Genomic DNA, 15,770 nt, shown 5'->3' on the forward strand with positions numbered 1-15,770 from the left:
TGCCTCTTGACCTTCCAAGCATCCCCATCTGCTTCACTATTGCTTGAAGTTGATTCTGCTTTCACTGAAGTCAATGAAAGTTTAATCCAAAAGATATTTTGTTTTGTTTTCATGTAGTCTTGTAAAACAGCAGTACCACAAAATAACATGCTGGTCAGGGCACTGCACTGCACATACTAGCACTGTCATAACAAATCTTTTTTCACTCTGTTTAATTTTCTCCAAGTTAAAATGAACCATGCAAGATAAAAGCCTAATTGTGTGTTTAAAAAATAAATGAAGAAATATCTTTATAGCTGTTAAAATGTCACATTACAGGGATTTCATAGAATCATAGAAAATTAGAGTTGGAAGGGACTTCAGGGCTAAGTACAGACAGTCAAAAAGCCAGAGGCTAAATCAATTCAATCTTTTCTGGTTAGTTTAAACTGCACAGACTGAACTGATAAGCCAGTGAACAGACATTCACTTCTGATTCTGGAAATGCAGCCACATGCCTACAGTGGCCCAGGCCAGAAGCCAGGGGATGCTATAGCAAACCTCTCTGCTCAGCTGTAGTAGCCAACTTGGGCAAGGCTAGCCCTCCCACCCAGCATGGGGGGCGGTGGGGGGAGATGCAAAGCATCCTGGGATGTTGGGGGACTGTGAGTTCACTTGAACCTGGAGGGGAACTGGGACAGAAGTTCAATAACTGATTTAACCTAAAATAGTTCAGTCTGATACTCTATCCATCCAGGTTTATCTTAAACCAGTTTTGGCCATTTTGAAAGCAGTCTGAGTGCGCTGAACTTCTGTTGTCAGGGCTGGCCCATCCTATCCTGAAGAACCTGTGGCCAAAGGGGGCCCTGCAGCTAAGGGGCCACCTGCAGCCCTGAACACTCCAAATCAGTGCTGTAGGAAGGGAGATGGATAGTTGCTACCACTCCGCATTGCTGCTGCCACAGCCAGCTTCACATCTGGCCATTCGCCACTCCCCACACTGCCAATGACAACTTCTTCCCATCAGGGGCCCCAAAACGATATCTGGGAGGGGGCCCCAAAAAAAAAGACTGTGGGCCATCCCTGTTTTTTGTGTTACAGATTTGAACCGGTTTCCAATCACTCAGACCAGTTTATGGGTAATTTCTGTCCCTAGCTACTCAGGAGATCATCTAGTCCAATCCCCAGCTCAAAGCAGGACCATTCCCAGCTATATCATTCCAGCCAAGACTTTGTCTAGCCAGACTTGTGGTTAAGCTTTCAATTCTCTGTTGACTATAGACACTGAATATAACTAAGAAAATATTTATTATAAATCCTGAAGAGCTGAAGACTCTGAAATATAACATTTTCAGGATAGAGCAGAGATCTAGTTTCATGATTTCAATTACTGTTAAGAGTTCTGCAGTCATATTCCTTAACAGAATTTACCATTTTGTCTCTGGTGTGACCTAATACTTTTGGATGCTTTGAGGAGAAATGTAAAGTTAAATTTTGATCATGGTGATTTTCAATGTGCAGTAGTTACTCTTCAGAATCAAAAGAAAAAATCAATTCAGTCCACTGAAATAAGTCAATGGATCACATAAGTTTGTATGATTTGAATGTAAGAGTTTCCATAGGGATGAGACAAATTATGAAAGAAACACAGTCAAGGAATGTGTTTGCAGGTAAGACAATGCAAAAGAACTAATGCCGGGGCTGAGTGTCTACATAAGAACCAATTCCTCTACAGTTTTTTTAATGCAGCACACAGATAATTCACAAGGCCTGTACAGGCTCTCTCCCCTCTGGAGTGAATTTGATCCTTCCTGTTGTTACCATCTATGTCAGCAGTATAAATCCAAACCCATGTCACAGGGCACCAATAAGATTAAGTCACAAATTCAACTGTACCACATGATTGAAAGAGGGAAAATAAACAGTAAATTGAACATAAAGGACTGAAGCTCAAGGGTAGCACTGGACAGCAACTTCAAAGCAAGTCCAATCAATCATCCCAAACTGAGTGTGCAAGAAAAAACTAGGATGGATAGGGAATGGGCGTATTACACAAAATCTTCCCTTTCTACAACACAGGGGTTTTTCAATCCACAGGGGAGGTTAAGCTGCTTCCCATATTAGCAACATTCCCTGCCAGGTTGTGCCCTTTATGGAGAAATAGGGGTATATAACACTGAAGCAAAATGTGAAATCTTTCTACTAACCAATGACTTTATCATGGGAAGAGGAACACTATTCATCATCAATGACAAGAAAGTCAATACTGAATATTATTTCCAATTACAAAAATTGTCCTGTTGTCTTGGTACCAGCAAAAATCTGCAAGGCCACAAAGCTTTCACCCTTGAAAAGAGCATCAGAGGGGGATACTGAGAATTCTCCACCATTCATTTATGGCCTTCAGTTTCCACTCCAAATACTTTTCTTACAAAGGATATTACAGGACCTGAATCTGTTTAGTCTGTCCTATATATTTCAGTTGATTTTTAGCATAACAAAGTTTATGAGCTCATAAATCTCCTAATATTATATAAAGATCTTGAAATCAATGAAAAAAGTCATGCATTTTTATCTAGTAAGGAAGATTTCTATTATTTTTCTACATTAAGAAAAAATTAGAAAGATACATAATTTCATTCAATTTGTAAGTTTTCCTTAGAACTCCCCAAAAAGTATGAAAAAGAACATTATTAATATAAATAAAAATAAAGGAACATCAAAAAAGGCACTGAGCTTGTTCCAAAGGCAATGGCAGCATTTACACCTTCTTCAGTGGGCATTGGATCAAGTTCTATATGCTCCAAAGACTATAACAAGCAATCCAGACAACTAAAGAAGAATTGCTAAAATTAAATTGATTTCTAATTCTATTATATTTGCCTTTAAGCAACTTACGCTTGTTTCTGTGATATCTGTCTCTGCTGGAACACCTGGACCAAACTCCTCATTAGTGTGATCGGTAGGTTTCTCTTCATATTCTTTATATTCATAAAAATCATATTCGCCTAAATCTCCATCTACCAGTAGGTCAGATTCACTGAAGTCTACTCTTCTGTTTCCATATTCAGTTTCCTCAGTTTTTTTATTTTCTGAATCATAATCCTCTCCAGTTACGTATTCTTCAGTAAATACTTCTTCAACAGGATTTTGCTATTCATGTAAGCAGGCAAAGGTTTGGGAATAGGAGGAAGATGTGTATTACTGTTAGTAAAGCAATATAAGCAATTGGTGATTGACCATGATGATGTCAAAAAGAAGTCAGAATAGTAAACAAATGCATATTTTCTTTTAATTAGATTCTGAAAGACTAGAAAGCCAGCATTTCAGAGTAATTAAAAGATCATTCTATGTACCCAAATCTGTACAAAGAACTTATGTTTTCATACATCTTTTTTTCCTGAAACATTAACTCTAATTGTTCATGCATATACTATGTGCAGCTGCTAGTTTACTGTTATTTCTGTACCAAATATAATCTAAATTTCCCTTCCTGGTTTTACACTTTTAGTTGTCAAACATATGTATCATGTGGAATACAATCAAACATAAGTATCCCAATGACCTATTGATTTATTTAGATTTGTTTAGACAACAACTTTCTAATTTGTAATTGGCAGGAAGTGCAAGTATTACTTGAGCTGGATCCAGCATTCTTATCCATCAATGAATAATAATGCCAGGCTGAATGTTTCAACATTTTTCCTTCCAATGATGTTGCAGTACATGCATCATACATACACATCATGGTTCATTGCTTTAATAGCAATTTATATGTATTTTTGGATAATACTAAATTCCACCTGAAAAACTCATAGAAGATAAAGTTGAAACTTCGGTGAAAGCTAAGGGTCTTGTTACACGTTGCACTTTGAGCTCCTCAAATGTTGATCAGTGTTAGTGCTAGCTCATATTTGGAGTACTTACACCTTAAGACTAAAAAACTTCTCAAACTATCCCAACCTGCACAGCTGTTACTTGCCACTAGGGGGCTGGTGAGCAGGGGCCTGATTAGGAGCTATAGGGGTGAGGTGCCACTACAGGGGTGGTAGGCCAGGACAGGCTTCTATGCCACATTCTAGGTAGGGGAGTGGGAGAAATGGGCTGGTGGGGGAGACAGAGAATTAATGGAATAGGTGTAAGTAATGAAACAGGAGGTGGAGAAAATGGGGTAGTGAAAGGGGGGTGAATTGAAGGAAGTCAGGAAAGATAACATAAAAGAAGTTAATTCAGAAAGAAATAAAGAGGAAGTAAATTAAAGCAAGTCTCATGTTTTAATAAATTACATAAATTAATTTGGAATTGGGGCATGAGAGTGCTGAGCATGCTTCTTGGGGTGGTGGGAGCTGAGCAGTGCTTTTTGGGGAGCTACTGCCCCTTTCCTGGGAAGGAAGTCCCAGCTAATAGGGACCCAATCTGGCCACCACCTTATTCCCCTGCCATCACCTCTAGACACCACTCCTGGACCTGTCTATGCCCTGTGTCCTGGCTAAATGGTATGTGCTCTGCAGGCTGTCTGCATGAGGTTGTACCACTGGGAATGGGAAGGTCACAGCCCCAGGGATAGAAAGGGAAGTTAGTTTGGTGCCAGGACCACCCCTTGGGCAGTAGAGTTCAAGGTGTGGAAAGTTTGTCCACACAGAACAAGAGGGTAGGGTAGGGGGACACTGTATCCTAGGATGTTGGAAGACTCCAACTTGGGCAATTTATCTGTGGGGAGTGGCCACACGTTAATGGAACAAGAGCCATGTAACAAGGATCAGAGATAAACCTGCCCTGGAGTGATGTAACTTTAAGCTACCTAAAGTGTGCTTAAGACTAGTTTGGGGTGTTAAGAGCTCTAGGATCTGCCTAAAATGGAAGTGTAACAAGGCCCTAAGTCTTGCTTGCAACTTCCATCCTTAATGACACAAACAATGTAAAACCAAGCAATCTTCATATAACTCCAAACATATTTTAAAAGCATTTTATCTGAGATGTACAAAACGTTTTTTTTAAAAGAAAATAACTGTATTTCTTTAAGTCTCTGGGAAAAGAACATTTTGAAAACATAAGAAGCCAAATATTCAACATTATATGTGTACCCTGGAGTCTTATTTGGAGTGAGTTGATGTATCTTTAAACAGCATACAAGGAGACTTTGCTATCCAAAATCATTAATGGTGTCTGGGTCCAATCATGGTGCCGTTGAAATATAAGAGTTAAAACAGATGGTCTAATTCTGATTTTACTTTAATTTAGGGACAGTGCAGTTCCAAAAATTACAAAATTGCTATTTCTAATTTACATTGTGTACATCAGAACGAAGCCAAATACATTCAGAAATCAAATCACTATTTGGAAATCAACCCCTTTTTTTACGTATCTTTAAAGATCTGATTTCTGGGTTTTTTATGCAAAATTGCTTCATATGGCTCCCACTGAAGAAAAAACTTAGCATTGTGGGTTTGGTCTCACTACAGTAAAAATATTGCCCTACTGCCTAACACAATGTAAAAAATGCAAGGAGTGTAACTACAGAACCCTTCCTCATGAACAGCTGCCAGATAATTGCAAAATCTAAAACTCAGCTCTCAATAGCTATAAAGACTTGACATTTACATTTTAATTTCTAAAATGCATATGGAGGAAATGATAAAATCAACTTACTTCTCTTTCTGTATTTCATCATATTATCTAAATCGTATGAACTTTTTGGCATCTGCTCTACAGTTTAAAGCGTAAAATGAACAATTTCAGTACTAATTTTCATATTTGGCTTGAATGAGTTATGATTGTAGTTTTAGGAGGATAGTTTAGTTTTGTACATCTTTCAAGCAATATATGTTCATTTTGAAAGCGTTATGTAAGAGGAAATTGAAAAACCATTTTATTGTAATTTTTATATATATATATTATATGTAATGTGTGTATATGCATATATATGTAATATACACACATATACATATTTATATAAATGCAGACATATATATACACACAAAAGTAAAACATTTATATTAATGTTTCCTTAAAAATAATGCTTAGGTGTTTTATTGTTGTTATCAAGCAGTAATAATTTTAGCATGATTTGAAGTCACTACATGATTTTTCCCAGATGCGCCGCTCAAATAAATACTTACTGACAAAACCAAAACAATAATGTTTAGTATGAATGTAACCTTAACAACAAGCAAAGGCTTTCATTGTTCTTTTTGGCTAAAAAAACTGCTAAAGTGATGGCATTCGACTCACTTCAGTATACTATGAATTACGTGAAGTAAAACATCAAAGTTAAAAATTCAGTTGGCTAAAATACAACAAAAATAGCAAACAAGTTAGTTTCTCCCTTAGCTATGGTTTTGGTATTACAGTTAAAAAAGAAGATTCTCAGGGATTGAGAGATGTATGTTTTAAATCTATCTGATCTATGATAGCTGAGGGGCAGAGATTTGAATCCATGTTTGTCTGCCAGGTAGAAAGTGGTACGTAAGATGGAGAAGGGGAACTTGTTTAGGCAGTAGAGAGAGGAATGATTAACTACTCCTAGTTGCATTTAAAACCATATCTCCTCAGAGATCCTCATTTTCTGTTGTCAGTCCTCTTTTTTACTCTGTAACTCTTAGAGCAAAGAGGAAGAGTAGGAAGGTTTTGTTTCCCACCAGTGCAGAGGACTATAACTAGCACATATTCCTACTTTCACGAAGTGTAGTCCTACTCACACCTGCATTGGATACAGCAACCTTGCACTCCACGCGCTATATGAAACAAGGAAGGACTTGCAGGAGCAAGGACTTCACCATTTTTACTTGAACAAACCTCCTACAGGGCCATCAGAGAAGTATGCTCAGGAAAAGTTTTGACATTCACTATTCATGCATAAAATCCCATTGATCAGAATTATCCAGATACATATACCGAGAGGAGTTTTCCCTTTCATGTGCTTCTGTTATAAAACAAGATACGGAGAGGAGGCACCTTAGAGATCCACACCCCCTTCCTTTAAAAAAAGCAATTGTAATTCATTGCCATTAACATTGCACTGATAAGCATCTTCATCTGCATTTTACAACCCCCCCACGTTGTTGTGCCCTACTCTCATTACCTCATTTGGTTCAGTAGTCTGGGTAGGAGCTTCTGTTTGGGAACTGTAGTCATTTTCAGTTACACTATACTCTTCTTGAAATTCATCAACAACGTTGGCCTGATGTTAAAGAGAAAGTACATTGTTAAAAAGGTAGTAAATGGGAAAGATCCAGCAGGAATCACTGTTTAATCGCAATATAGCATTAGGCAGAGATGTATTCATCTAGCGGGGTTAGGGCTAGTTATGTCTCATGATCAGAGATCTTCCGGTCTTGGCCAGAGAAAGATCTTGATTATTTCTTTGCTACCTTTACCCCTAGTTTGCCTTTAGCTGCTTCTTGGTAACTTTTCTTCTTCTTGGATGCAAATTTTTCAGATATTTTTGTTGTGATCTTTTTGGGTTTGTCCTTTGAGTAAGCAGCCATTGTCGTCATCTTCTCTTTGGCTTTGGCTTTCTTTTTCTGCAAATGTGGCGAAAGATGGAATGGAAAAACATAAATAAAATAAGAAAGAAAAGCAGGAAGCATGAATGAAAGGAGGCTCAGCACAGACAAAATGTTGTCAGTCGTCAGGCTTTCCACTGCTAAGTAAAAACAAGTGATATACATACGAAAAAGGAGCGAGTAAAAGGAATTTAATGAGTTAGGTAAGATGACACAAAATAACAAACTACACAGTAAGAGACAGACGGACACTACATGACAAATGGACCCGATTTTGTTACCTCAGTTTGTGCAACTGTCTCCTCAAATAGTGGGGGTCCCTCTGTAACAGTGTCAGTCTCTTTATAATCTGCTTCCCCATACTCATAGCCATATTCGAGTAAATCTTCTGGTAGGTACTACATTGCAAATGGAAAAATATCAGGCATGCCTATGTTAGTGGCAGCAAACTACATTAGCAAATTGGAAAGCATCTTAACCTTTACTTGGGAGTAAAGTTTAATGTTAGTGTGATGAAGCATGAATAATTTGACATGTTCATTCATTGAGAAAAGCACTCAATAGCATGATTTTTTATTTCCTTTTTTAAAATGCAATACAAAGGTCATGAAAAGCAAGTAATGGATGCAGAAGAAAAAAAATCTTTTATTGGTTGCACAGAATAGTCAGCTATAATTTAGACTATGGGGAGATCCTACCAGCATTTGCAAAATCACATATTTTTAGATCATTTTAGGAACAAATAATTTGATAATAGTCTCTTTCCACCCCTCTCAGCTTGGTCTCTACCTACTTACATACTGCCTGCAAGAAGAGTGTGATTTCTAGAAGTAGAATTAAATGGAACTGGTTTGCCCACTTGGTGCAAATGCAAGCAGTCTCAATGTTGCTGTATACTCTGTCTGTTAGTAATGACCCTCAAGGAACTCTTACATCACATAGTTCCACCAACATACAACATGCTCCAGCCACACCTTTCTTTCTCCCAACAGGGAAATGATTATGATGTGATTTAAGTATTTACAGGAATACTTAATGTCATTGTCATAAAAAAAATGTATTAGCAATATTGGAGAAAGTATTAAAATTAGTCTTTGCTTCCCCAAAATAATTTACATCATCTTGCGAAAGATGCTAGTTTACCAGCTTATAGTGGTCAGGTCTACCTTTGCCTTGAAGACAAGTTTGTGAGGAAAAAGTGTTTAGTGAAAAAGTAGCAAAGACTTGATGCTGAACCACTGAATTGACTTTTTGCTATTTTATTGCTTTTGCACCTCTAACTTGTCAATGACCTTTTACACAAAATGTATTCATTTCTATTCTGTGCACCCATTTTCATACCAATATCAAAATAATTTGACCTCAAATCACTTTGAAATCTTGCTTTTTCATTATGTGCAATTATTGTATTGATCATGTTTTTATAAAAAAGAAAATATATATTTTTAGTAAAGCTTTTTATGTTGATGTTGCATATGGTTATTTTCATAGATAAAACTATTACATGATATACTGAAAAGAAAAAAAAGGAAGTATTTGAATTTTAAAATATATCCTCCAAAATTAAATAGGATATTTTTGGATAAAACTTTAAATGCACAGCTCTGATTTATTTAGGCCTAGGATGCAACTTTAAATTGTTATAATATGGTCAAGAATATCCTTCCTACTGAATGTTTGTCTTTTAAATCTACCTATTTGTCATGAACTACTGCATATTGGTCAAACCAGGCTCTGACACTGGACAGAGGTACTAAACTTAATGTGCAGTAACCACAGTGCATTAATGCACCACAGCGCATTAATGCATGTGTAGACATGCCCATGGACATCAGAAGAAGTATTCACTTGACAATCAGACAATCAATGGCACTGCATTTATAATACAAATCAGGTGCCATTTTAGACTAAAATAATGTGCGATTATTTCCCACCCCTTTTCTGTTTGGTTATTCCCAGTGAAGTCAATGGAAAAACTTTAACTTGCAACTCATCCTGCCAGAGCTGTGCAGAGACAACATTACCATTTTCATATAGAGAAGGAAATAAGAAAAGGAAAGAGTTCTTATTCCTGGAAACTTAGCTAAACATGACTGGTTTCTAATGAAGAGTAACACTGACAATATGAAAGCAAAACATGTTGACAAACTTCTCTAAGACCATTAGCAACAGTGTAAAATAACTATTAAAAGATTCCTTTTAAACTAGCAAGGTACATGACTTGCTTGGAGGTACTATAACATGTATAAATCCACCAATGATTTGTTTCTCTTCTGTTGCAGAGTCTGTGAAGTGTTTTAATATAGGGGGAATAAAGATTCTATGAATTTTATGCCAGACTGACTGACCAGGGAGATCAATCAGGTATATGCAAATAGTTCTGTGGCAAAAATTGTGTCAAATTCTCCTCAGTGTAAATTCCATTCAAGTTAATACATTATACTAGATATGAATTGCGTTAAAATAGAATATCCAAAATCCCAGGGGGTAAATGGAGAAAAATATTACAAAACTATTTCAATAGAGGAAATTTCAAGAAATATATGCTACTGGAATTTACTTTGTTTTTAAATAGCTCCAAATTATACTATATATACTAACAAGCATCACAGAGCCTTCCACAAACTGAGACGCTGTAAACGTCAGCATTCATTCGGGACATTCAACAATTAATGGCTTTGTTGGACAGTGCCAAATATGTGGCTAATAAAATTACAACAGCAGTTAAGAAAAGTTCTTCAAAAGCCACAACCAAACAAAAATGTTGACTGGAAAAAACAGTTGTGCCAATTATGTTAGTATGAAAAGGGAACATGGTGCATAAATTCATATTTATGCTAACTTATGCCAGAGGCACAGTTTGAAAAACCAGACACTTATGAATGAAAACTATAAAATACACATACAAAAGTATGGATATGTGGAGGCATCTATTGCAGCATGCATAAGCAAGTGGAAAATGTAACTTTCCCAGGATGATGCTTTACTCCTTTATACTTAATGCAAATGAAACTGGCTTTAAATATACAATGTGTCACAAAAAAGCCAGTCATTTTAGGCTGTCATTCAGCTGCAGACTCTCAGAGTAGAAAGTTGGTGAGTTGATGAGAATTATGGGACAGGGGTGTCAAACATACAGCCTGTGGGCCAGATTTGGCCCACAGAACCATATTATTTAGCCCCTGCTGCTGCCCATGGGTCTTGGAGCGACCCACAGGCAGCAAGCAGGGTGCGTCAGATGGCCACATGCACTGCATGAGGCCCCAATCCCAGACTGCATCCCAGAGCAGCTGCAAGCAGCACAGCCTTAGAGTGACTACATGCTACTCTGGGTCCCTGCTGTTCACAGCAGGCCCTCTGGAGCTCAGGGACCTGGCTGCCCGGCCATGCTGCTATTATAAAAGTCATCTCAGAAGACATGAAAGGCATGGACGACAAAGAAAGAAAGACTACATATGAAAAGACACTAAATGAAAATGGTAATCTTCAATAAGATGTCCTCAGTTTATGGTGTGGTTTTAGATTTCCCAAGAGTAAAACCATTCTGCCATCATTAAGTAGCATTGCATCTGTCTCTTCTGGTTCTCAACTGACTTTTATCCAGATCCCAAACTGTGGCAGATATTGTGAAGGATTAGCAAGGGCTAAAAATGGGCTGAATGAAAAGAAAGCAGAACTGAGTTTCATTCGAATACCAGTAATGATGGATTTACTAATAACAACAAGACACAGGGGGCCATCTTTTACATGGATGCTGGAAGGAGGAAGGTGGTAGATGGTGTCTACACTGCAGTTAGTACTTCCAAATGGGGCAGCAAGTGAAATGTGCGAAGGAATTAACATTCCAAGGGTAACACAATGTTCTGTCTTTTTTCTCTCCTAGTGTAAAGCCACCAGTAATTTACATTTGAGCTATCTTTGTAATGACGATTGCATATGGTTGTTTTCATAAAAGTCAGAGGAAGAATAAAACTTGGTGTTCCTTGATGGGATAAAATATTTCCAGTATGATCTCATGCCTTCTTTAGCAGAGTGAACAGTGTGATTATATTACACTACCAGATCATCATACAGTTTCAGTTAAAGAGATGTACTGTTTTCTTCATCACATGAATTTCAGAAGCAACAGGTCAGAGACATACAAGAGAGATTCCAACTGTAGGAATGGCTTAAATATTCCTAGGGGAGGCTTGCTTGGAAAATGGATGCTGCTGCTGCTGCTACAGAAATTACTTGAAAGTTTAACTTTTTTTTTTTGTTTCTATAAACAATGAATGTTAGCTGTTTATACTCATACAATGGCTACAACAACTAACTGGGTATGATGATAAAACAATTGCATGTATATCAGAAGGTGACTGAAAAATGAGTTCTAGGATTCCATGCTGTAGTTTTAGTAAGGTCAAATTTCCATATCCTGAAAGATATCATTAAATCAGTTTGACTAGCTAAAAAAGAAGTTAAGATTCCTCTCAATAGTGTATGGAATATTAACATGTTATAAACTGTAACAGAATAAAGAAAAGGTGCCGAGAAAAAAAATGAGTATAGTTAAAAGTCAAAAACAATAATATTAACAGGTCGTCACAGCTGTCACAGCTAGAAGAGATAAGAAAGTTCTAAACAGTAAAGTACCAAAAAGACAGTCCTTATATCACACTGTCGATGAATTGTGAATGGAGGTGAAGGAAATGTCATGCCTGAAGAGATGACTGTGTTGTAAATCCACAAGGGGAAGAATAGCTCCGTAAGAAAGATCATATAAAGATAAATGGTAATCAAAAAGTTCATGATTTTGCATTAAATCAATTGCTTGAAAGAATACTTTCCTTAATTGTTAGAAAATATGTTACTTCTACAGCCTGCTAATTGGCTTGACTGAAGTTCGAAAATGTACCTGACTACTTTATGCTGAACATGAAAATAGTTCTCTCACACTAGTCAATGGAAAACCCAAATTTCTAATCAACAAAACAACTGAAAGGGAGACCAAATTAATATGGTCAAAAAAGATGGTTCAAGCCTCTCAGGAAGCAGGCAGAGGTGACATTTGCATCTCTACTCTGAAGTACGTATCATTAAAAGACATACATTTCATTTTTTACAAGTAATCCATGAATCTGGGACTGGTCCAAAACAAATGAAACATAGTTCCCTTTTGAGAGCAATTTCTCCAGGCAAAGTCAGACAGTAAGATTTATTAGGCTGTGAAATAATCTTCCAAGAGAAGATGGGAAAGCCTCATAGCTGAGGCCACTAAAAATTAAACTGGAAAACATACTAGAAAATATATTACAGAGTACAATCCAATATCATGAAAGATGGATTAGGTGGATAAATAAGTTGCTCCCCCTTATTTTTGTGAACTGGCTATGCTTCTGATTTGGCTGAATTTAATGTGATTTCATTTACAATTTAGAGATGACTATGAAAAAGCTAGGCAGAGCCAGATATTCAAAGTAATCATGGGAGCTTCAGGTGCCCACTGAACTTTCAGGGGAATCACATGCCTATCTTCCTGAATACTCCTTGAAAAGTCCAGCCAGAGACTTTTTCTGGACCTTTGACATAATTTGATCTTGATACTGAATCAGTTTCTACTGAAGTATAGACACAGAATGAAACAGATGCTCTCAGTAAATGGACATTATGTATGAAGTCTGCAAGCACTAACTTGCTTTAATTTGCCAAGTCCAAAGCTAGAGGTCTGCAACTCTTCCAGCTGTTTAACCTTCCTCATTTTACAAATTAAAGAGCTTTTTCTTGGACAGAAGGTAACAGAGTATTGAGCAGTTACATAAATGAGTTTCCATTGACATTTTATTGGCTTTATACCAACATGCAGCCCATCACCTGGACTGTAAAAGACCCCTAGCCCCTCTTGCATAAAAGGGGACATTCACCCCTTCTTCCTTCTTGTGTGTTTTAAAACAAAAGTCTGCCTTGCTGGTGGAGGTGGTGTTTTAGTTCGGTTTGACTTGCTTTGCTTAATTCAAAGTTGTGGATTGTACTCTAGGAACCAGGCAGTGAAAAGCTGGCCTTCCAAGTCTCAACATTACATGCTTCAGTCCCTTTTTTGGGGTGTAAGTACTGTAGTTTTAATGGTGACCACTGCAGGAAGAGACTTATATTACTAGAATAATTTGAAAAAAAAATCTCTTTACAAGTTGGAAAGAAAATGTTTTGGGAATTTCAAATATCTTTTCTCCAGCACAAAAAGCCTTATACAAAGACTGTGCATAAAGATTATAGAAAGGTAAGAAACTGCCAGTTATCTGTTGCTTTGAGCATTTGCTCTGTTTCTCGCTCTTTTTTTAACTCATGTTTTATAAACAGTATTAAAAAAGTCTGTTTTGGAATGTTGTTTCAATACATCTACACAACAAAGGAGACTCATAGTCAAGTTCTCAGCATAGTTCAACCGGGACATCTGTATATTCACAGATCTTTAAATTTCACTGAGTTTTCCCAGTTCTGAGCTCAATAACTTGTGTTTGACCAAAGTATAACTGGTACTTGTTAAATCTTGTTTACCAAAGATGGCAATTTGCCTCAATATGAAAGCACAGAAATGGAGAATCTACCACTTCAGTGAACAGTAACATCCATTGGTTAAACCACTTTACCCATTAAATATATACGTCTTAAATCTAATTTCTATTTTTCTGACTTCAGCTTCTGTCCATGGGTTTTTTTATGCATTTTCCCGCAGCTAGTATTTTCTTTCTGTATAAGAACTTACAGTGTAATAAAGACAACTTTCAAGTTTTTTTCTTTTGTTTTTTAATAAGTTAAACATGTAAGTCTCTCACTGTAGGCATTATCTCCAGGGCAGAAATTGTTTTTGTGGCTTTTATGCCTCCCATCCAATTCTTCAACACTTTTTTTTTAGTAAGTGGACACCAGAACTATATGATAAGTTCCAATATCAGTCTCACCAATTTCAGAGAGGTAAAATTACCTTCCTATTACTGCTCACTGCTCCATTTATGCAGCTAAGGGCCTCATAACCTCACACTGGGCACTTATATTCAGTTGTCCACCATGTCAAGCATCTTTACACGTGCTCTGGGGTGGTCTGAGAGCCACTTTAATTAAAGCGCCTGCAGTGTCACATGTATTCAGCGTGCTGCACTTGAAAATTGCAATGGGGCACTTTAACTAAAGCTTGTTCGACGCACGATGCGGAGGCTCCTGGATCACTTAGTATGCTCCAGCAAACTTGATTAAGCACTTAATTAGCACAAGTTGGAGCACATGTATATAGGTGTCCTGGTTCCTAGCATCTTTTCAGAGTCTATAATTTCCAGGTTAAAACCCTTATTCTATGGGTTTGGCCTACTTGCCTTGTTTTTAAATGTGTTTCTTCATTTTGACAGATAGGGTCCAGCTAACTAACAGTCTGTATGACTGCTAGGTCACTGTTATATTTCATCAGTCTTGTGCCACATGAAAATTTTAGCAGTAGCTATTATACTTTTACTTCCAGGCCCCTCATACTAAACCTTGTGGAATCATATTCTCAAGTCTTCCAATCAGTAATGATTCACCGCTGATGACTATTTTTTGAGATCCATCAGTCAATTTTTAATCTGTTCAGCATGTATTTTATTCATATTGCATGCTATTTTTTTAATTGGTAGTGCATAAAAAACTTACAAAAATCTGTTGAATCTACCCAGTTACTTTTATCAAACAAACTTGTAATCACCATAAAATCATATTGTTTGACAGGTCTTACTTTCCTTATGTTGACTGACATTAATTATATTGCTTTCTTTTTATTTATTTATGTATTTATTTGATTGATTTATTTATGGATATGTATTATTATTTATTGTATTATTCCTGTATTATTATTTATTTATTATAATTTTATTATTATTGGTGTTATTAATTCATTTTATTTATTTATGGATACAAATGTATTTATTTGTATCCATAACTGGATACAATTATTTGCAGGTGCTTGCGGGCCAGATGAAAGTGCCTGGCAGCCCAGATCCAGCCTACAGGCTGTATTTTGACTGCCCCTCAGATAAGGAATGTAGATAGTCTACATGTGTGTCTGATGCATTACAGGCTAACACAATTTTAGTCCTAGCACATATATATTTTTAGAAATCGACCATGCTAATCCAAGTTATGGACTGTCAGAAGACACAAATGATTTTTTGGGGATTACGCTCCTGAGAAGTAGATTTCAGGATTCAGTCATTTTTAGTATATATCTGTGTGTGTGTGTGTGTGTGTGTGTGTGTGTGTGTGTGTGTGTGTGTGTGTGTG

The 15,770-nt window shown here is 36.9% G+C and overlaps 1 protein-coding gene across 2 annotated transcripts in view; it reads right to left on the reverse strand.

Annotated features, from left to right (window-relative positions):
• COL11A1 (collagen type XI alpha 1 chain) overlaps positions 1-15,770 on the reverse strand; it is a 334,641-nt gene that overhangs the window by 206,426 nt on the left and 112,445 nt on the right. Inside the window, exons 6-8 of one of the 2 annotated variants that reach the window (XM_019501723.1) lie at positions 7,350-7,502; positions 7,061-7,159; positions 2,878-3,132 (exon numbers count right to left, since the gene is read on the reverse strand). In XM_019501723.1, coding sequence (XP_019357268.1) covers positions 2,878-3,132; positions 7,061-7,159; positions 7,350-7,502 — 507 coding nt within the window. Of the gene's footprint in view, positions 1-2,877; positions 3,133-7,060; positions 7,160-7,349; positions 7,503-7,765; positions 7,883-15,770 lie in introns of both variants that reach the window. The other variant, XM_019501722.1, reaches the window with a different exon arrangement.

Source organism: Gavialis gangeticus, unplaced genomic scaffold (assembly GCF_001723915.1).
Source record: "Gavialis gangeticus isolate Ggan-Ray unplaced genomic scaffold, GavGan_comp1, whole genome shotgun sequence".
NCBI classification, from domain to species: Eukaryota; Metazoa; Chordata; order Crocodylia; family Gavialidae; genus Gavialis; species Gavialis gangeticus.